Here is a 24,501-nt window from a genome sequence, read left to right on the forward strand (position 1 = left end):
ACTCTTAAATGAAAATATGAGGACATATATATCCTAAATATGTTTCTCACAACATACAATATTAATTTTGAACTTTAATGTAAAAAGTCTCAAACCCAACTGATTTAAAACCAAACACCAAAACTTTCTACTAAATTTAAATATTGTTACTCCAGACCACAGCACAAATGTGTTGGTTATTTGTAAATCATATTAATGTATATGTATGTGTAAAGGTGAAAAAAAGCCCATTTCAAACTTGTCCTAAAGAATCACAGAGCTAAAAGACATACAAGCCAACTGAATCTAGAATTGTCACTTTTGCCTTGGTCAGAAGATGCACTGGTAAGAGCAGCAAGTACTTCTCAGCTTCTCCATCAAAATCTCCAAGATTTCAGAGCATTTCTAGTAATTCAGAATCTGTCTTCTCTCCTATTTCACATCAGAGTCCAGGATTTTAAACAGAGGAACGCCTCTCAAAGATCTGGTGGTCTCACTGAGCACAACACAGCTTCAGCTAGTTTTGTGTTGGTGGAGAAGAAAAGATGTACAATTCCTACAGCAAGGCACAGGCCCATATTTGTGACAGATGACAAAGGATTTCCATGTGCCAAAGGTGTCTTGGGCTATGGAAGCCTCAGAGACAGAACCACAAAACAAACCCCAGTGACACTGCTGTGTTTTACACAGTGCAGGTTTACTTTTTGCATGGAAAGCCATCTTCTTTATATGTATGAACATTTTATGCAGCCACAGACATGAAGTGTAAGTTCAGGCTTGAGGAATACTAGATTTAACCCTGCACTGAGCTACCTTTTCTAGCTAAGTGGGGCGTTATTTATTTATTAAAGAACATATTGATCAAATATTTATCAGGAATGACCTAGGCACAGCCACTTCTTGCATTTCCTTCTTAATCGCTCTCTTTAAATAATGATATTTTTAAAGCACAAGCTTTCTGGCAGACCAGTACACCACTTCTAAGTGTAAAACACACTTTTATGACCATGTTATTAAACCCCTGTATACAGAGCAGTTTATTATGGTTATGTTTACAGTGCCCCAGCTATTTCACATGTATACTAAATGCTCTAATAGACACGTAAGAATTTTCAAAATTGTAACTGAAGCACACTTTTAAACAGGAAAATATTTGAAAGCCACATTCTACAAATAGTATGCACCCCAAAATAGAATCTCACTTTCAATTTTTGAATTTTTATTTCATCACTGCATGTCAATTCCTAACTAGACCATATCTCATTCATGCCATTAACTATATTAAGTCCATTTGGGATAGCATAGCAACAGCATAGCACTTCTGAAGTTTTCCATTAATATAACACACTGAACAGAACAAAGTAAGCATTGTTTTACAGTTCTTTTTTTCCTTAAATACTTAAGCTAACATACACCTGCAATTTGGTAACGAAGGCCCCAATTCAGCAAAACAGTTAAGCACATGCTTCAGATTACAACACATACTCAAAGGGTTTATTGAGCAGGGACAATATTTAATAGAGATGCAAAATAGACTTTAAAATAGAGCTACTGCCCTTAACAACAAATACAGAATTAATCCCTTTTATATAGCATCCCTCAAGTCTTTTTATTTTGTGTTCATGATTCACACTTAATCCTAAAAGCACAATTTTGTTCTCTCAGCAGTGTTGCAACAGGAAGCAGTATCTTTGTTAACACAGATGAAACTTGACCATGAAGTTCTCACTAAAGCTGGCAGTCTTGGAGGAGCTTCCAAAGTGTTACAAGAACAGCCATATTGTGATATACCATTCCCCAAGGGCAGCTGGGGGAAGAGCTCCAGCCTGGCAGCTATTTCAGTTCACCATCAGTTCCAGTTTTCTCAAGGACAAAACACAAGTACAGAACAGACAAAGGTATGACTTTCTGCACAGCAGAAAATCAAGGGAATACAACACTGAGGAGGTTTTCAGTTGCCCACAGACCAGAAATGAACAGTGCTATAAGCTTAAGCTCTGTGAAACAAAGATTAACAAACCAGTGTGTCCGGTTTATCTCTTAAGAGTACTCCAAAGTAAAATTAAATCACTTTCCTGGATGTGAAATGCCCAGGAATAGAGAGGTACTTGGGTACATGAAGCACATCACATGCAATAAAGGAAAAGGTTTTACTGTAAGAGGACTCTTAGAACATTCTCACTGAATTTGTGCTACAGGGCAACAGCCTGCAATACTTCATGCTCACTATTCTCTGGGACTTCTATATCCCGTTACATTCAACTTTTCAATTGGAACATTAATCTACATTATGGTCCAGCTATAGTGACCATAACTCTCATTTTTGACACTGAGCTGAACACTGGTAACAAAACAGCATAATGTGTGGAACAGAAACAGGAGGGTCTTCCAGTAATTCACAGGTGAGTGCTGCCTATAACCTAGATTAAAAAGTCAGAGATGGTTTTGTGATCCCTTCCATCTGAGAAAATTACTGCTACTGTCAAAGGGATTAAACACTCCATTTACAGGCTTATGCTTAATTACTAACCTTGCCTAGAAATAACTCTCACACTTTTATATCTTCAACTTATAAATAAATTGAAGAAGTTATAAATAGCTTCTGCAACACCAGACTTCAGTGCAAAGAGATAAAACAGTCAAGATCTGAACTGAATCCTTAACTGAAAATACTTTTTCTGCCTCATAACACAGATGCAAGGGGGAGGGAGAGGAAAAGTTAAACTAAAATTCCTTTTGCCTGCCTTTTCAGGACATTGCAAGAACTACCAACATGAATCAGATGATGCAGAAAATATTTAATAAAATATACAACTCCCCCAGCCTCTAAAAGAAGAGGCAAGAACGCCTTCACTTTTAGCATCTTCAAAGTAAATGTAGGTGGTGCAAGATTCCAGCCACCCCTCTCCCAGAACTCATTCCATTCCTTTCTAAAGTACACAGTTGTGCAACAAACCAACAACTTAGGCTCTGCTTTGGAGATTTGCTATAATCTCTTGTTATTGCCCAAAGATCCTTATGCAGATTTATCCTAAGCTAAAACAATACAGTGAATTACATCATCATAGATAGAAGGAATTGCACCTGGTTTCAATGGCTTTCATTTGAACATTTGAAATGGCAATAAGATTCCTTATTGACAACTGGCTTTCAACATTTTATGACTAAGCAAGTAAACAGAGCACTTGTGATACCTGCATTTTGCTCCAAATGAAATTAACATAATTAGGACCTGCCAGTGTAATCTTATGAACAGCTTTCTGCATGAAGGCAAAAGGAAACAGACATTGTGAAACACTGTTTCAAGCAGAAAAGGATACCCAGAAATACGAAATGTATGAAAAAAAATTTGAAAATATATAAATGTTTCATGATTTTTATGCTGCATGCAATACTTCTGAAGTTATCATAAGCAAACAGCAAATCTTTGTCCACCTCAGTTGGTATGAAAGCTACTCAACTCCTCTCTCCCTGTCACCACCTCAGGATCTCATGACAGGTCAGAATAAAAAATAAGACAATCTGAATATTATAGCAACATTAGAGAGAAGTGCTTCTTTGTCCTTTAGTTGAATAGTAAAGCTATACACTTCAATGGCACTGGAAATCTCACTACATTGCTCTTTCTTAGTGCCCTCCTCCTTTTTACTGCCGTTGATAATGTACATTAGACTTTCTGCAACATCAGCCTACATAATAAAAGTATATTTAAACTAAAACCTTCTACTATCTGACAGGGAGAAATGATGGTCAATCACAGATAAGGACAGAGAAACAGAGCTCAGAACACAGATTTAAATACCAAAGAATTAAGAGCAAACAGCTTTGGGCAACTCAAGAATAAAAACAAATTGTGCTATTTAGGCAAATTACGATCAAATTAGACAAAATAACTGCATTCAAATGCATGTGACCTTGGTTTTTCTTTTTTTTAAAAACAAGGTCTTAATAAGACCCCCCCCTAATTTCTCTAAAATAGAAAACAAAACATAGGTCTCGCATTCCAGAGGGAGTATTTGCTTAAAGTGATGGACCAAATTACAATGTCTAGAAACAGCTACAACATTTACAACTGCCCTGTGAGTAGCCTATCACCCCAGAAGATTTAAAGAAATTCAAACAACTAGCTTAGGGCCCTAGCTCATAAACCTCTCCCATTTGATGACTCTATGCAGTAGCAACTAAACGAATTCCTAAGCAAACTTAATCCAAAATGGAAACAATTGAAATCTTCTATCTCAATATAAGCTTAAAAACTGGAAAATTGCTAGGAAGTATAATATGGTACTTTCCATACTTTTTTTTTTCCTAATGCCCTAACAGATCAGAGAAACTGGTCAATGTTTTACCTTCTAGACAAAGTTCTAATGGACAAAGACTCCTAAGTAGATACTTGCACTTTTACTGTTGTCCTGCCTCAGGCAGAAACCAGCACAAAGAAAAGAGTTTTAAAACATTTCCCTGAGGTACCAAAGCACATTGGTATCCCTCAAAAGTGTCTTATCTTTGAGGGCTTTGAATTTACCTCACACTTAGTATGTGCCAAACCATTTAATGTAGACAAGCATTTGTCCTACATACACACTAAGCCCCAGAGAGAAATATTTTTGCACTTTATTTTAGGGACATAAGTGAATTTTATGTTCAGCAAGCTATTACTTTTTCCCCAAAAGCGATCTTTAAAATCCTTCCATAGAAGAGCCCAGAAACCATGAAATAGCTGCTGGAAGAGCACTTAAGCTTTTCATCAGTGTGCTGAGGAATGCCATTAGTTCACTGGCATAAGAACACCACAAGTAGTTGTGTTCTTCAAGGATATGCTGATTTGATCAACTCTTGGGGCTGAGTTTCTAACACTATCAATAAAAAGGAAGAGCAAGTTGTGGAACAGGTTTGTAAGCAGTAATACCTTATGTCAGTGATACTGATAGACAATACCCTTACTATATTTACTTTTTCCTACTTCCAAATCCCTTAATGTGATCTATAAATCAAATAAATATTAAATTTTTCTCTAAATGGGAAAAATGCTTCACAGATTTCTATGTTTTTATTCTTAAACAAAGTGAGATTTGAAGCAATTAGGTCAAATAGGTTTCACTTGTTTATATGCCACAACATGTTGTTTGTAATAGTGGTATGGATTTCTGCACAGCAAATTTCAGTAAAGTTAGCACACCACTGCCTCTGCTTCTGGATTTCTCGATATAAATGACATTATACATACATGAAGAAAAAACCCATTGCACATAATGGAATTTTTCTTCATGTGATCTCATTTCTTCCTGTCAGGTATAGAGTTTGTTCAAAATCAGAAAGTTAAGAGAGACATTTCCTCTTATAAATTATTCAGCCATATGGCTTTATCTTTTTTATTTTCCAGTTTGCTTTTTCCCTTCACTTTCATTACAATTTACATAATAAACTTTCACTTTCATTACAGTCTCCATAATAAACATTAATATCTCTTGCCTCTTTTTGTAGGCCATTTCCTACATATTATATCACTTGTTTGAACATATTTAACATATAGGCAAGCTATGCTGCTTAGGTAAATTCTTTAATAAAAATCCTTTTGCAACTCTTGTATGCCTTCAGTTATTTCAGTGATTTAATATCAGTTAACTTTGGAGCTCTATGACAGCTCTACTGATTGAAACTGGGGCTGCTGCAATCCCAAACTCTGCAACCTTCCTTGGATCCCTATTTCCATTCTGTGCCTAAGCTGACATAGATATTTTCTCTCAGACAACAAAACTGGCAGACAAATATTTAATTCATTGTGGTGGGCTAGCACACAGAACCAGCTATGTGAAATGTACAAACACCTGAAACAGAATCAGGGAGACAGGAAGAACCACATAGATAGTTAAAACTGCTGTGGAAATATACTTTTACTGTAGGAAAATCAGTCTCTTTGTTGCATTTGTGACTTTTTATTACTTACAATAAATAAAACAGGTTCCTTGACAGAATTCTAGAGCAGCTGAAGTTAGACTCAATAAGCCTCAAAGAAGTAATACTCCTTTTTTTCCCCCTAAAAATAAGAGACATACATATCTAGCAACACTGGCTGTGAGTAATGAATGTAAATTCATTGATAAGTTCTAAAACAGAATGCTGTCTAACAGACACAAGTTTTAGTAAGTATTAATAAATTAATAGTAGCTGAAAAAAGATTTTAAAGAAGGTAATTGCTTCACACTTCAGTCTCCTCTGTAATCTTTCACCTTACTTAGATAATCCTTGAACAAAATGCTCAAAAACTGCCTCTAACAAGATAACAACTGTAGAATGCATACTGAGTCGAGTAACTGAAACATGAATTAGTTTGCCCATCTACTTTACACTGATGAGATCCCACTTGGTACACTGCACCCAGTTCCAAAGTCCTGGAAAGACATGGATGGACAGCTGGACCAGGTGCAAAGGACAGCAACTATCAAGTGGGATGGAGCACATCTGTGACGAAAGGTGTGAGAGTTGGTGACGTTCAGCCTGGAGAAGAAAGGCTCCACCACAAAATGTTTATGATGAGCATGCTGACGCACTGGAACAGGTTGCCCAGAGAGCAAATAACCCATCCCTGGAAAAACAGTCAGGGTCAGGCTGGTTGGGGCTCTGAGTAACCTGACCCACTTGAAGATGTCCTGCTTCCTGCAGGGGGTTGGCTAGATGACCTCGAAGGTACCTTCCAACTCAAACCATTCTATTATTCTGTAAGTCAATACATTAAAACATTTCTTCTATTTTACTTCCAAATTTCATAATCATGCTCTCAAGCATAATTTCCAAAAATAATTAGGCATAGTTTTCAAAAATAATTAGGCATACTAGGCTAGATAAGTTATGACTTAATTCAACACATGCAACTATTAAAAGTCAGACCTCACAAGAAAAAGACATTCCCTCAACTGGCTGGCCCAACCCTGCTGTGTGTAATGACATCAATATTCAGTTTCACTTGGACAAAGGCATTTATTGTCAGCTCATAGACAAGTTCTACACAACTTCATTTACAAAGGAAAGAACCTCTAAGCTTATGCAAATATATATCATGAACTAATGTCAGGACTAACACTGACAATAATTTGCTACCACGCAAAAATAGTATCATCTTTTACAAATAATACCAACAGCATGAGATCATGGATTGCTTTATTAATGAACTTTTCCTCAGATGTAGATCATAACACCCTACACAAGGAAATGACACATCAAAAATTTTCTCTTTGAAACAAAATGCTTAACAAAAGATGCCTAAATTATCAAGAACATTAAACTTTTTCCTCTCCTGTATCCTAATGTTCCCACCCTCTCTCAATGGGAATTGAATCTAAAATGTTTAGTATATTCAAAACATAGCAAACAAGTCCTTGGAATCTAACAGATGATCAAGAATTTACCTTCCTAAGGGAAATTATGTCAAAGTCCTCTGTGACAATACACCTCAACATGAGAAAGCCATGACTACATTCATCAGTCCAATTCACTGGCTCTGAGATGATTTAGTTTGGTGCCATCTTAACAGAAGCTGTCTGCACTCGAAGGGAGACTCCCTTCTCTTTCCCTTCCCACTGTCTCAGAAGCAAGCTGTTTTTCAATGAAGTAGTTAGGAAACTTTTCCAGAATAATCAAGTGCTACCCATGGGAGTTTGCCTCATTATTTCCCAATGCAGCATTAACCTGTTAGTTTTGATACCATCTATAGTGCTAGCTGTAAGACTGGACCAGGTGAGATGGCTTTTCAAAGATTTTCTTTAGGAAATATGTTAATCAAGACCTTACAGTGGAAAGGTACATAATCTTATCTTTAGGCACGTTATCCTATCATACATTGTAAACAGATGAGCTCCTTACAGTTTATTAGCATTATGTAAACAACATTTATTAGAAGGAAATCATAATTTTCCCAAGGTGGGACTAAGTTCTAAACAATTAATCAATGTTAACACAAAATTTAACTGAGTTTGCAGACTACTGAATTTTTCCTTAGAGGTGTATCATAACATATCACCACCTCTAGTAAACAGGTGTCTCACACAATAGCCCCTGTTGAAAAAATATCATGAAGACATCAATTTAAATGACATGACAATTTAAATGACATGACAATTTAAAACCTTGGAAAAACTACAGTGGGAAACAAGTTGTACACAGAAAAGGCCACAAGCCCTTAAAGTGTAACACAGCTTTGGATCAAACACAAGTCTAACAAACATGATACCAGTTGAGAATTGACATGATGAGAACTTCTGGAGTTTTTTTACCAAATTTGGTGTGTTTGCTGCAATTTTGTCAAATAAATACTTACGAGTCAATTTACTACCTGGCCATTCCTTATTCAACAACAATTTTTAAGAATATTATATTTTAATAATTTATAACAAATATTTTGCCAGCAAAAGCAACATTCACCTTCCAATTTAGTCGCACAATTAGCTAAAACATATAAAAAATCCCAGTTGAAAATAAGAGCAGTTTCTACCTCCTCCCCATATTTTTACATTATAGGATGGGGGCAAAAAAATTCTACAGTTGAAACCCTGCCTATTAATCTCTCCTTTCCCCCCATTCTCAAGTGACAAACATTTCAGAAGTGGAATGACAGCAGTCTTGCTTTGAATGAGGTTTCCAGAATAATTCTAGACATATGTACACAGGGCCCATATGAGCAGAGCAGAAACTCAGTTTGACATAAAATTCCTAGTAAGAAAACAGGCAGTGTTCACACAGCCTCTGAGTTCCAAGTTAAACAGAAGAAAGATTCAGCATACCAATAAAACCAAACTTGTCCAAACTGAAACTTTTTAACTTTCAGTTGACCTGCACCAGTGGACATTTCTGAACTGCTCTTGATTATACGCAGTCTTCAGTACAGGGCATTTTTTAAAATGCTATGTGGTATCTGCACAAGAAGATTTGAGTTCTTAAAATCCACTCAAAATAAAAACTTAGTCCTACAGAACCCATTACTGCAAGCATACAATCAGATATATTTAACTCTGACTGAATAACGACAGTCAAATTATGGAACATAAATCTCAGTTTGCAAACAAATTGGTTGTCCCAAGCACAAAAGAGCTACAGCCAGCAGAGCAGAAAACAGCTCTTAAAGAACTAGCAACTTAGCAACTACTGAATCAGTAAGACTGCTGCATAAAACATGAACTGAATATGAAGTCATTAAATATTTAGTGTAAACCAGAATCAACTTTCAAGTTGTATATTACCTATTATCTTGTTCCAAACGGTTCTAATTTTCCCCCTCCACCCTCCAAAATATCATAAGCCAAGATAAACTAATTTAGCTAGCAGCTTAACACAATGGGTTTTCTGAGCAAAAGATTTCAACAGACAAGTTCTTGCCTGGAGTTGCAGACAGGTATAACGAATCTACTACAATGATCTATTATAAGGAAACTCTAATTTTGTATATGAATAAACAAGCTACTCTACTCAGCCATGTGAATACCTGAGAGGTTCAATGTTCTGGCAGAGATTATATTTATTTATTAAAAGAAAAAGGCATGTGCTAATGAGTATGATTACAACTCTGCTTATCAATCTCTGTCAAAAGCAAGACCATTTTCTTTGGGTGACTGCCATATTTATGTCCCTCCACACATGTTTTTTAATAAAGAATGAGGTTCTTGTACGGTGCCCCTTAAGAGCTGTCAAACATTACAACGAAACAGCAGACTTATGTACATTTATAGCACCATCTCATAAATCCCTTTGGCTAAGTTTATCTTCTATAAGCAAGATACAGATCAGTTTACATTACAAGAAAGTTTAAATCCAAAGCCTAAAGGCCTCCCCCAATATAGTATAATATTTTAAAGCAGTATATTATTTAAACATGTTCACTATTTCATTAATTTAAGAAAACACAGAGGGAGGAGAAAAAACCCCAAGAAATAACTGCCTCCTCTAACTCAAAGGTGACTGCATAGTGATAATATAATGATAACTGGCTCAGCCTATGACACATCTGGACTCTCAAAATTAAATGCTGCTTTACTCAGAGAAGAGTCAGTGACCCTTAACTTCCATCTGGAGACTCTCTCATCAAAGGTCTTCATTTAAAATAACCATTCTTACCAAAGTACAATTTTCTCCTCAATGTACGATCTTCAGACCACAACTCTGCAACCTCCTGTCACCACTTGGTGCACTGACAAGGGGTTAATCACTCAATGCAAGGGTAGTTCAAGCAGAGATCAAAAAGCCAAGATTGCAGAGCTTCTATCCCCCATTTTGCAACCAATTTACTCCATAGCCTGCAGTAAACCCATTCTCACTGTGAAGGTGCATGCATCTAGAAAACCCAAGATATATTATACCTTATCTCCCTAAAGTGGTAATTGCAAGTTTAATGTTCAGAAAACCACTTTTTTTTTTTTTCAAATAAAAGACAATAAGCCATTGATTTAGAACACTTCCAAAACAAAACATAAAACTGACTGATGAATCTCAACTGTTCACAGACCACAAACTGTTTACAATTAAGTTTCTATATTTTGCTAGACAGTTTTCTCATTTGTAGCACCAAAATTACTTCAGTATTTCCATCTATTACAAAGTATTTCCTAAGCACTCCAGGAAATAAGCAAATCTGTTTTTGATGGACAAATGCACTAGAATTAAAGACTAGACTACTAAAATACTTCCTAATTTCACTTAGAACATGGGAGAAAAATCTAACCTGAAATAAACAAAACAACACACATAGTAGCAACACGTTTCCTCCATTAGCAAAGGAAAAATTATTCACATTTACAGCTGAAGAGGGGATATTAAAATGTCCTATATAAGCCGCTTCTCAGGAGTCTATTTTTTCACTTACTCCACAAATATGGCAACCCTTATTTTACAAAAATCTGGGCCTCAGATAATTCTAAGGATCAAATTTAATGCATGTGTAGCTGGGATTTACAAGTGCGTCATTTTGTAATTTCTCTTTGAAGATGAGTCTTACCCATCTTAACTTGCCAAGTTTCGTATATTTCACATATTGTAAACTCAGTTTGGTTGGTAAAAAAAAAATGATGTAATGCTCTGTGCACTCAAAAGGATTAAAATTTGGCATGACTAAAGTGAACAGCAGCTAACAATCTTCCAAAGCATTTCACACTGAAAAGTTCATCTGACCTTATAAAAATGAACTTGTATGCAAAATCCATTGCCATGAGGCCCATAGGGAAGTACTGCAAAATATCCTTCAACATATAACAGCATGGTTCCCTACAACTTTTAAAAAAATCTGACATGCATGAGTGCTTTGCATAAATTAGCCCAATATATCACTGAAGACAAGCAGTAACACAGCTCCAGAAATTATCAACATCAGTAGAAGATAAATGTACAAAGAAGTCACATCTTAATTGATCTCTACTCCTTTGAATTGCTAAGTCTCACAATTCTCACAGCATCAGCAACCAAAACATTAATGTGTGCAGAATGTTTCCTCCAAACTATGATGTACAATTCTTTGTATGTGCCAACCACACTTGAACCAAAAGGCACTTGAAATCAAGCTAAAACAAAATTCACATCAGTTTCAGGAGTTCAGAATTCCTTAGGTGACAACAGGAGAGAAAGAGCTGAGAACTCAGTTTGAAATCTATGCCCCGCACACCCTCTGAATTCCTTTATTTTTCACATATAAAATGTGTATCTTCACCATAAAAAAAAAAGTCATGGTCAGGATGACAGCTGTTCACTAAACATAGCATAAAACAGGGCTAACAACCCTCAGAAAGCATGTGGAAGGAATAGTAATGCTCCACTCAGTGATAAGACATGATAATGTCTACCATGTGAATGACAGCTGCTTGGAAACTGGAGCATAACCCTGTAAGGAGGAAGGCAAGAAAAAAAAGAAGTAGACCAAGTGCTAGAACCTCTGCAATCCTGTTCTCACTCATGGAGAACTGCTGCTGGTCATTAGACACATCACAGCTGAAGTCACAGCTCTACAAATGCTAAGTAAGCAAGCATGTCCTACTTTTAAGAAAAAGACAAGAAGCTTACAAAAACCCCAACAAAATACCACTGAGGAAACAATAGGAAAAAAATAGAAAAAAATCCCTAACTGCTGGTTTCTTCAACAGCAAAGAGAATTAGAGAATAATAGAACATAAGGAGTTGGAAGGGACCCACAAGGATCACTAAAGACCAACTCCTGGTCCTGTACAAGACATCCCCAAGAGCCACACTATGGTGCCTGACAGCACTGTCCAACACTTGCACTCTGTCAGGCTGGTGCTGTGACCACTTCCCTGGGGAGCCTGTTCCAGGGCACAAGCACCTTCTGGGTGAGAAACCTTTTCCTGATATCCAACACAAACCTACCCTGACTCAGCTTCAGGCCATTCCCTCAAGTGCTGTCCCTCATCACCACAGAGCAGAGATCAGTGCCTGCCCCTCTTCTCTCGAGGAAGCTGTAACTGCAGTGAGGTCTCCCTCTGAGTCTCCTCTTCCCCAGGCTGAACAGACCAAGTGACCTCAGCTGCCCCACATAATGCTTCTCCTCAAAGCCCTTCATGATCTTTGTTACCCTCCTTTGGACACTTTCTAATAGATCAATATTTTTCTCACATTGTGGTGCTCAAAACTGCACACAGGACTCACTTAAGGACATTTGATATTGCAGATAAGCAGCATTTTACTTCAGGAGAATCCCAATTAATGTTTTTCAGCTCTCTAAATCAAGACTGGGGGAAGAAAAATACAAAGGGTAAGAGATGAGAAGGTACCTTTTGACAGGTAGGTTTTCAAAAACCAAAACAGGAACATGTGAATGATGAATACTCAAAAGGAAATGCAATCATATTGACAACTACTTCTTCCAGCTGATTGCGATTTTGAAAATAAAAAAGAAAGCTATTATTTCAGTCAATAAATGAGCTATTATTTTTAAGAATTTAAAGTCACTGTACTAACTATGAAAACCCATTAAATACAAGACTTCTGACTGTCTAGCTCCTAACTATGCTTTAGTCATGCTCAATGCAATTTTTTTAAAAAATCCTTCTGGTTAAAATCATCTTAAAACTCCTCCTATCTCCTCAAAAAAAGAAAGAATTATGTGTACTCCAAAGAACTTAACTAAAATAACTTTAGGCATATCCAAAGATAAGGCATTTTTGCACAAAATAACTTTTTTAAAGCCATATTTTGTGGAACAAATGTCTTTGAAATAGAAAGTAATTAGTACTTTCACCACAGGAGACAACATACACCATGAAATGTACTTTGATTTCCTCCTTGAGATCCACTACATTGCTCAATGGTGGTCAATATGCAAAGAATCGCAATTAAGTTTATTACAAACATGGAACACTACAAATGTTTTGCAGTCTGATCACAAGACTTCACTTTCAAGATTATTTGCTATATTTATATACTGAATCAGTAGGATTTCATTCAACTCCAAATATATTCGAACCATGGATCTTTATGAAGTTCTTCCATAGCATTATTGCAGTTGCGTAACAGCTCTATGATCTAAAGTATATAATACATATTCAGATGGGACTACCATATACCACAAAACACACTAATAAAGCCTTCAACAAAATGAGCTGACATTTTAACCTCACTTTTTTTAACCGTATTTTGAAAGGAAGAAATCAGGATGCATTTAAGACAAACTTTTTGACCACTGGGTGCCACTCTTGTTCTGTGTACAATAAATTGCCTGACACTAACTCAGTCTTCTCAGCCTTTCTGGTGTTTTTCCTCAGCTTTAAACAACCCTGATTCTTCTAACTTGAGAGGAAAAGATGGATAAACTTTTACACAAATTTTTATTAAGCATTCCTGTTCCAAACCTTTGCTTCTAGCCCCAAGAATGCAATTCTGAAAGAAGTCTATTGCACCAAGACCCTTGTGATATATGAGGGATTTCCTTTATGGTGAGATTAGAATAATCCATCCATGCTATGTCTAAATCATCCTATTCAATGGAATAGATATCTACTGCAACTGTGTGTCCCTATATGGATATTGCTATTAACAGTATCATACTGAGTTTACAACATCACAAATCTAAGGCTTGCCCTGTCTGAACTTTTTCTGACCTGCTTGCAGTCTTTTTCTTTTTTAACTTGCTGCTGGTTTAACAGCAATTTTTCCAACTGGTCAGGTATCTCTGGCTAATTTGGTTTACTTCTGTTGATCTTTGTATGGTATACCCATAGTTTTAAATATATGTTGTAATAAGGAGTTATTCTATGATATTATGACTAACACCATGATGCAATATCCACAAATACAAGCTGGTATAATAGACATCTCAAGAAGTGGAAATGCAGGATGTGGCATATAAAAGCACAGCCATCAGATGACATTCTTAGATCAGACTGCTAATATTTCACCTATACTAACAATCAATTCTTGTCCTAGTATTTAAGGTGACTTTCATCCTTGTCGATAAATGTTGAGTGTAACACTATCCTGTGCACTTTATTTTGCTAATTCAAAAAAAACCATATCAAACATCACGGCAGGCATATGTACATTACAGCCCTATGATTTACTACTAGTCCTTAGATTCCATAAATGGGAACCTGAGGTACAGACTAAGGAGGGTTCATAGAAATTAACATTACATATGATGGAAATATATATTCATCAGTTCAGCTGAGAAAACAGGGAGCACAGAAGAAAGCTGTGGTGAACTTCATAATCCTATTATCTATCCTACCAACCTTTAAAATGGCACAGGCATCATTATACTGTAGCCCCAATGTACTGCAGCTGCAGAATCAAATAATAGAACAAAGAATTCTCTGAAATCATGTAAGAAGTGTGACTCATCAGAGATGCATTAAATTACTTACACTTACAGGTTACCATCCTAATGATGTTATCATGATGCCTCCTATCCTTATTAAACTATAGACTTTCCTGTCATATAATTTCTTCAATTTCTATTTCAAACAATAAAACTAAAACCCATTTTTCCACTATTGTCTTTTACTTCAACAGATGTCCTTTCCCTGTTATTTCACTGGTCTGCTCTATCAGCTGTTTTGGTGACCAAGTAAAATGCCCTAAATATTTGCAGCCTGTGGATGGCACTACTAGAATCAAAAAATACCTGTATTCAGGTCTTGTAGAGTGATCATCCCTTGACCATCTGTATCCTGATTCATCCTGCAAAACATACAGGCAAAACAACTGCATGACATGTATCTCATATGTCAAGTACAATTAATTGCCAAATGGTACTTAATTATTGCAAAACCAAAGCATTTAATGAGTTAAAAAAATTATTACTCCTTGCAATAAATATCTTCTCAATTTATTCAGTGTATCCATTTACTTTTTATTTTTTCCTGTGTCAATATTGAAGAGAGCAACTTTGCAATGCTATAAAAAACACAAACTACAGAAGTTTCCAAAGCACATATACATGCTCTGTCTTCAAGAAGTCCTTCATCTTCAAACTATAAATTACCATCAACACCCTGAAATTACAGAATTTCAAACGGCTGGGTTGCAGGGGGGCAACAATAATGACCTTTCCAGCATTTTAATTACCTACTACTCAAGCCTTAATGGGAAAATAAACATGAGAGAAGAATCACCTTACGTACACCTCGGTGTGGAGGGCCACTCCTTCGGTCGTGGGCGAAACTGCGGCCCGTGTTGTAGTCTCTGTACTCAGCGTGACCGTAATCGTCGTAGCGACCGTAACTCCCGTCCCCAGGTCTCTCCAGCAGGCCTGGCTTCTTGGGCACAATGTTCACTATTCTGTGGTAATCACCCTAAACCACAAAACAAACAAAATCACATTGCTTTTAACAGCTGAAAATCCGTAACGCACAAACAAATGTAGAACTAAGTTATTTCTAAATATGGGACTTAAAAGAGAAAATTGCACAGGGAAACAGCAAACATTAAAAATCATGCCAGTCTGACAGTGGAATAACTGATTAAATCTAACTGGACACTACTCCTATTCAATCCTTAGGCATTACATATAGAGAGAAAATTTTAAACATGGCTTGTCTTTTGAAAGTTTATAAGCAGTAGCATTAGCTACTTTCTGAGCATTGGTTAGCTACATGTATCCCTCAGACTTCTCCATTATTTTTAGAATGCAACAAAGAAAGTTGCACCTGTAATGTCTACAAAAAAATAACAGTCATTTGAAAACACTAACAATTTTCCTTATGTCCATAACATCCTCCATACTGCAGAGACTGTATTTAAGATAGATCTTGCTTAATAACCTGAATAGATAAACACACACTGAACACAATGCAGTAGGTCCTCTGAAGATTCAAGTGACAGAATTTTAACACTCTTGGTTTTTCTTTTAGTGCAAATTTCAAGCAGATTTTTTAGAACACAAATTTATTTCCTTCAAATAGCATGTCATATACTATTTGTCAACTAAAGAAATTCTTTGTTTATTAGGTACAAATTGCACAGCTGCAAAAGATACAAATTTAATCTTACTAGAACTAAGTTTTATATAATATAACTGCAAATAAAAAGCGAATGAAAACATGAATGCAAGATTTTGTATTTTAAATCTTCTTCCTTTAGCAAAAAGTTTTTTTAACGGGCCTTAAACAAAAGCTACTAATGCAGACACTTGAGTTAGCATGTACAATTTGGATTTGGCAGGGGTGGGGGGGGAAGACACTCAAGCTATTTTTTTTAACAGTAAGAAGTCAGAATCTAATAGTTTCGGATAGTTTTTGCAGAAAAATACATTGTATTCACAAACTGCTAAATATTGTCATGCAGAAAAAAAAAGTTCTGATTTCAGAGAGCACCCAACAAACACAACAAACAGACTGGAGGGCAGTTTAAAGCCAGCCATACAGGTGCAAAGTGGAGACTATATACACAGTCATAATGTTTGATCTACTCTTACCTCATCGAACATCCTCCACATGTAATTATTTTTTTTAGTTTGGTGTCTTACAAAGATCTTCTGTGCAGCTTAAAACTGCTCCTTGCTTTAAGCTCACCCAGAAGACCTCACTACACAACTATCCTGGCACATAGAAGAACAGCTACATGAAAACTCCATGAATATCCTACTGGCACAATTATGTCAAGTGCTTGCAATTTCCCGTTCTTTAACAGTAACTGTGTTTTTTACTACAATCTATACTTGATACACAATTAGAACTCAGTTTAGATGAGGACACATCTCTCAATTTCTTCAAAAAAAAAAAGATACTTCATTCTGTATCATTGGCACATCTTATTTCCAACATACTAACCTAGCAGCAAACTCTAAGCATATTAACAGATTGAACAAATTAATTCCATTTCACTTGCCTAATCAAAATTAAGTCAGACTTCTACATGTGGACACAAATACAATAGCACGGGCTTACAAGGACAGAAAGTACCTTCCAACTATCTTGAATCTGCAGAGCTGTATGAGAAAGAACTCCATATCCATCTTTCAGTATGGCAGAGAGACACATATCTTGGTTAGCCCAGCTACTGGGGGTGTTGTTTGGGTACAGATGGGTAATATTCATTGTGATGAGTGTACTCTGCTACTGCCTTCAAGCCCAGTTCCAAACATATGTAATATAAAGCTAGCATTGAACTACCTAGTAAACACTTGCATCAAAATGCAAATCTTTTAGACTATAAATTTTCATAATGCCTGACCACACATTGCTCCCTGGACAGCCTGAAAGATTACAGGAATTTAGAAATGTCAGTGATGCAATGGTTAAATTTGCCATGAATTGTCAAACTGAAAAAACATGTGTGAAAATACATTCTGTCTTTCCTTTTGTCCTATTCTTGATAAGCATTTTGGAGAAAGAGGTAGCTAAACACCCTGTGGAAATCAACGTGATTTCCAGCTTGCTGAAAATGAAAAATGCTACTGTTGCCTGTCACAGTAACAAAAATGTCACAGAACAGACAACCACTAATACACTACCAAATAGAGAAGCCTGTGTAATTAGTTACATAGAGTAACCAAAAGTCTCCAAAGAGACAAGCTGAAAACAAAACAGAGGGAACCCAGAAGATGCACTAAATCAGCTATGGTATTATTTCAACATTTGCCATAAGTAAAAGGGAAGTCAGATAAGAGGAACTGGCACCTGAAATTTAATTTTGTCAAAAGCACACTACAAAGGATGCAAATAGAAATATCAGAAAGTATTCTTAAAATTCTATTTACGGTGTAATACCTCCAAAGACAAAGCTACAACCTGTTTTATTTATTTATTGGAGACTTCAGACAAGGGAGGGAAAAAAATGGCCCAACTCTGTGGAACAGAGAATTCCTAAAAGCATTCTGAACTTATTCTATAGCACAGCTTCTGCATTTGCTTTTACAAGCATACCATACATACGTACATAACACACCACAAAAGACTGTTTCTACAAAGCAGATTTCTGTTGCCACTGTTCTTGTAAAGTGTTTCCTTTACAGGACTCCAAAGCACAATTTTAGCAAAGATGTACTTTCAACACTTGTTAAAAACATCTTCTGTACTTTAAACATTATAAAGAAACTTTGTTGGTGACAAGAACAATCATGAAACAAGTTCCTTTACCACGTCAAGTTACTTAAACATTGACATAAAAAAAATGTTGTCATCTTATTGTGAAGCTCCCATACCTTCTCGGTGATTCCTCATGTGCAGCTCCTCACAGCACTGACTCCTTCTTCACAGCACAACCAACAAACTCCAACTCCCCTTACAACATAACCAACCAATTCCAACTCTCTCTTCAACCAGCTAACCCTTCTGTAGCACTCATCTTCTTACTGGACACAGCTGTGGCCTATTAAGGGCAGGCCTGCTCCTAATCTCTGGTGATTGGTGCAGCTGCAACTCCTCAGGTGTGAGACTGCCTTCTGCACCATTCTCTTACATTCTATCCCTCCACAAAAAGACTATGGAAAAATATAACATTAGTATGGCCTCTTGTTCCCCAGAAGTTATTAAAAATCCTGTGCTTAATAACACGAAGAATTACACCAAAATACAAATATTCTAAAACAGTTCCAACAGATCTGAAAAATTAAAAAAAAACTAATACTTAATTCAGTAGGCAGCCTATTAGTTTTGTGCAGATGCATGTGCCAAACTGCTGACTTCAAGGAACAGGGGAAAAAATGAACTTGGGATATACCTGGAGCTTACACAGGTACATAAATCCATCCCCTATGGTACAGGTCATTGTATAAAGGTACAGTATAATGTTATAATGCTGCAGACACAATGCTTACTGCACACTTACATCACCATGAATCCTAGGAGGGAGACGTTCTCTTGGAACTCTTTCATAGTCGTATCGCCCTTCGGACCACATTTCATCTCTTCTATAGGCCACTTGAGACAATGAAAATACAATTAGTGAAAACCAGACCCATTATGAATAGACAAAAGGACAGGGAGCAGAAAAATAAAGGTTCCAGGATTTCTCCCAATACAATGTATTATGCACAAGTTCTTATTATTAGCCCTTTAAAATATAGAAAGTATGTAATGTATTGGAGCAAAAATAATTTGCAGTATGGGCAAGAACATGGAACTGGAAATCCTGTAAAATTACAGGACTTGGAGATACTATAAACCACTCTATTGAAATATATGCAAATTGCAAGTACTAGATGTACAGACAAATGCACACACATATACCTTACAGCAATTTTAATAGTGTTCTGTTAAAAATATAGAATGGAACTTCTTTAAAAGTAATTCAACATCTATTTATTAGATTAAATAATTTCTACTTTTTAATAAAATATAATAACTTAGAATTATTTCATCAACTCAACTGTCTGGAAAGAGATCAAAATGTAGCACATAACTTCTTAGTACAAAGCCCCATATTTTGATTACAGGCATACAATACATTCTTCACATGAAGATACTTCCTGTTTTAAATTGAGAGCCAGCAGAACAAAAAAAAACCTCTTTTCAGAGGAAAGGGACTTTGGAAGCAGAGTTAGCCATTAAAGACAGGTGGAAATAAACCATCGTCCTAAGAGATTCTACTCATGCTGTGCTAAACAACACAGACTTGAGGAGTTCAAACCTTTCTGCTGATTATAAAGGTGACAAATTATCTACTATACAACACTGAAAGTAGATATGCAACTGCTAGAATTATATGTTTCAAACCTTCCCTTCACAGTAGTAGCTCTAGCTGTTAAAAACAGTCAATACAGAAAAGTAACAGCAGGTCACATTCAGAAGGAGAAATACATACTGTTACCTACTTGCACAACATAAAAACACTTTACTGGAAATAGACTTTGAGGCTATATAAAATTATTGATTAGTACAGATGCTAAGAATCAACATAAAAGAATTAATAAACTGTAAAGAGAGGTAGCACTAATTCTGATACACACTTTTGCAAAATATAACAACACTCACATACTTACTTCTCTGCCAGTTTTAGCAATTCTGCTTCTGAAGATCCATTCACCTACCTACAAAAAAAAGAAACTGAGGTTAGCAAAAAATACAAATATATTCATCATAAGTATATTTTTTTCTGTTAAGTAAACCAGACAGGTGCAATCTAAATGTTTTAACTGCCTGTACCCTGTGATCTGTCTTTGTAAAGAAAAATAAGATTCAGTTGCATGTGATGAGAAGTTAATTAAAAGCTTGATCTTTTTTCTTTTGGTAAAAGAGAATGAATGATGAAGTTCTTTACTCAACTACAAGATGCATCTATGTTCAGAGATTGAACCCTAGCATTGGTTCAAACAAAACAGATTATCTTCTTAAAATTATAGTCCCATTTTATAACAATCTTGACCTTAAGTTTGTTCTACAACCAAGACACAGAACTATTCTGATGTAGCTACAGGTTATAAATCAAAAGCTGACTAAACCAACCAGCTGATCCAAGTTTTGGTAAGGACAAAAGCGAGAGGATCCACGGTCCCTGCCCTCTCCAGTAAGCTCCACGTAAGAGTTACTAATTCTGAAACCACTGCTCATACTGCTGCATTGGATGGTCAGCTGCATTATCTGAAGCACCTTCCTGGCACTTTCACAGTACCTGCCTCAACTTTTCTTTATCTTGTACTTCACCGACCTTTTCTAGAGCCTTAAAAATGCACACCGGGGCTGTATGTGCATGAACAGCTCTTAGGCCAACCCCATGCCCTCCTTCCCACATTACCAGGAGGATGCTCTATGTGCTCTTAGCTGTCCCCACCATCCTCTTTTCTTTGTGCCCAGAACAGTACTTGAACATTTCTTGGTGTTGTGTACAGGAGGGGCAGAATTAGCTATGGCAAGGCAAAATCACGATGCTGAAAAGGCATCACCTAAAACACTTCACTGCTGGTCCCTCATGCCCAGGCCCTGCCCAGGGTGGGCCATTCCTTCTGTCTGCACTCACCACAGCTGGGAAGCACCTCAAGTGCTCACACCACTCCCCCCTGCTCATCCACAGCCCACCCACTTCTCACACCAACAGAGATTTAGGTACTTGATGGCAACCCTCAGTTTTTTAGGCAAACAGCAAAATACCAGGAGCTGAATTCAGGTGAGGTTTTCAAGCAGGCTGCTTTTTTTTTTTTTTTTCCATTTGGATAAATACAGTAATGACCCTGTCCTTTTGCCTGCAGAAGTTATTGAAACTGTTAACATAATGTTCAAAAAGCAACCTATCTCAGAAAAATGCTACTGAAGCTGAGGGCAGACTTACACCTCATGCTGCTTTGTCAGTCAAACCACCTGCAACATCCCAACACACATCACTGGCACCAACTCTCTCATACACACCCCATTATTTTATCAGGAATCAAGCTGATAAAAACACTCCCCTTTTTTTTATCACTGCCAGACCTCACTGAAATGAGCAAGAATTAAGACCAGTATTTCAACAAAAACACAAGCTGGAAAAAGGTAGAGCTACACTATCACAAAAGTCAACAGACTGACAAAAAATATACACTAGATAACAAGCAACTATGCAGGTGAAACAAAAAACTCATCTGCATTTAGAGGTATGGAATGAAGAAAGTTAATCAGGCAGAATCAACCATCAAGTACATTGCTTAAAATGCTGCTAAAGTAAACAAGGAGAAGACCAATTTAACTGACAAATCTTAGAACAACGAGATAAAATAAGGATCTATTTGGAAATACCAAAAGAAAAAAATGCTTGAAGGGAAGAAAATGCAATTCCTAGCATCTTAAGCACCTTTTATCTGTTTCAATAGAAAAAGAAAACACTCAATTTCTTAACTGATGTGACCTAACACAGCTTTCATAACAACCACGGACAGTTTAAACTCTTAGCATCAACATCAGCAAATTCCATTAACAAGGACTCAAGAGCTCAAATCTCAAATTTATTATGCTGTATTGAGATTCATCTGTTCTCTCAGTAGGCACAAAGTTGCTGTAAAACAAAGAATGAGAGAAACCTGGTTTTGTTTCACGCCAAACACCATAACTCATCCTGATTAACTATCTTCTATTAGCATATACAACAACAAAAAAAAAAACAAAACAGTTGATGCTGAATATTATGATATATAATCACTTGCCATATTAACTAAAACAATCTCTTTCTGGTTTTGATCAGAGGTGACTATTTTACCTAAAGCAGTATCTTCTCTCAAATAAACACATTCTGTAAGTGCAGAGGTCATTCTATGAACACATCACAAGCTGCTCTACTGTAGCCAGCCACCAAAAATGGCTTTACTCCAATTAGCACCATGTTTTGCTCTATGCTAATATAGGTTTTTTCATCAGGCAGACTACACAGGTCTCTCTCTTCAGATTTTTTGCACCCTCCTGATGCATTTGCAAAAGCACTCCAGTACTTTGGAACATCGGTACACAATTCTTGTCTGCTTACACTTACTTGAGACATCAATTTTCATCAAGGCTACAAGTATCTGCTTCTCCAGGATTTTTAATTTTCTAGCGTGTGCTATCATCCTTCTGCAGAATCTACATTTTTGTTTTCAACACATACAGCCTCCTAATCCAGATGGCTACATCTTGCCATACGTGAACAAAACAGATGCAGAGACAGGCAGCTGGAGTGCCTCCCATGCCACTGGCATATATCTGGTTTTATAATGTTACTTTGATAAACAGCAGAGACTGACAAATGTGAGCCAATTTTGTCTATCATTTCTGCTTTGGAAAGCTCTCAAAAAAGCCCAAACGCTTTTGTACAAGATGTAGGAGAGATGTAACTTATTAGCAACAGCACTATAAAACTTGGAATGATTCCTGCTGTGAGGATATAAAGACAGAAAATATTGTTGTATCTCCCAACAATTAGACTCAAAGATAAGCCACTATTTCTTACCTAGACAGAAGGCAAGGCAGATAAAAATGGGTTTGGGGGAGAAAAGTTACTTTCTCATCTTCCCCTTGTACTTGGGACAGGTAAAACATGCTGAATAGGCACAGTCCTACTGAAAAAGTTAAAAAGCACAAGTGTGAGAGCAGAGGGAAACACCAGGAAATAAAATAACATGAGAGAGGCACTGAGAAAAACCAGAGATTCAAAAACAATCTGTCTCTGCCTAATAGCAAATATTAGGCTGTAAGAGTTTCAAAAGCATTTAGAAGTATGACTGCAACAAGTCCAGGGATATTCACCTAGATACCAAGAGGTTCTCTTCCAACCTTTCTCAACCCATTCACAATGATTTTTACTTAAAACAGCATGCATAAACTGAATATAATAACAGCAGCAGCATTCCAATGAGGATTTACAATCCCACCAGTTGCACTTCCTTACTACCTCATTATGTCACTGGGACAAGGGCAATGGAAGCAATGCATTGGGGGTTATAGTAATAGAATGACTGATCTATCAGCACTTATCTTTGCCTGATCACCTGCAGTTACTGACCTGCCCATCATCAGTGCCAGTGCCATGAAAAGCATATTCTACGAGGCTCTGATGTAGCTGCTCCACCAGCAATGTCACTGCAAACAACTGCACGGACCACCACTGCTCCCGTGGCTTTCCATCCTGACAACAAAATATGGCAACTTTCCATATTGATGCCATAACCAGTCAAAACCACAATGTTCTCAAAAACTACTCTTGAAAGTAACAACCAACCCATAGCACTTCACATAGGGCAAACCACTGCATCAAACTGTCCTCACTGGTTGTGCGGGTTCCCACATCTTTTTGTTACTTCTGCCTTTGCTCCCTTGAAGTCACAGATAAAGAATTTATAGACTATCCTTGAAAACCCTCATGGAGGGGAAAGAGCCTACTTAAGGAGTATGAGTGAGAATAAAGTACCATGAAGAGTAGACTTCAGATGCTTAAATACTAGTAAGGATTTAAAATATTAGTTCAACAACAGAATACCCTATTGTTAAACTAATCACACAGATTTATTCTGAAAGACTTATTCTAGTACTTATTGGGAAATGACCGGGGTTACACACTCATGTCTTACTTATCCCTCAATAAGGACATAGATCCTGCACCAACACACCCACCACACACATCAATGAAAGCGTTTACAATGAGATTTATGTAGCCTCC

The 24,501-nt window shown here is 36.7% G+C and overlaps 1 protein-coding gene across 1 annotated transcript in view; it reads right to left on the reverse strand.

The window, feature by feature from the left end:
* The window catches only part of PPHLN1 (periphilin 1), a 61,835-nt gene that overhangs the window by 36,758 nt on the left and 576 nt on the right, over positions 1 to 24,501 (reverse strand). Inside the window, exons 2-5 of the mRNA XM_058023473.1 lie at positions 20,387 to 20,434; positions 19,234 to 19,325; positions 15,579 to 15,758; positions 15,089 to 15,144 (exon numbers count right to left, since the gene is read on the reverse strand). Of these exons, the coding sequence (XP_057879456.1) occupies positions 15,089 to 15,144; positions 15,579 to 15,758; positions 19,234 to 19,325; position 20,387 (329 nt within the window). The 5' untranslated portion in view covers positions 20,388 to 20,434. The remainder of the gene's footprint in view (positions 1 to 15,088; positions 15,145 to 15,578; positions 15,759 to 19,233; positions 19,326 to 20,386; positions 20,435 to 24,501) is intronic.

Source organism: Melospiza georgiana, chromosome 4, assembly GCF_028018845.1.
Source record: "Melospiza georgiana isolate bMelGeo1 chromosome 4, bMelGeo1.pri, whole genome shotgun sequence".
NCBI classification, from domain to species: domain Eukaryota; kingdom Metazoa; phylum Chordata; class Aves; order Passeriformes; family Passerellidae; genus Melospiza; species Melospiza georgiana.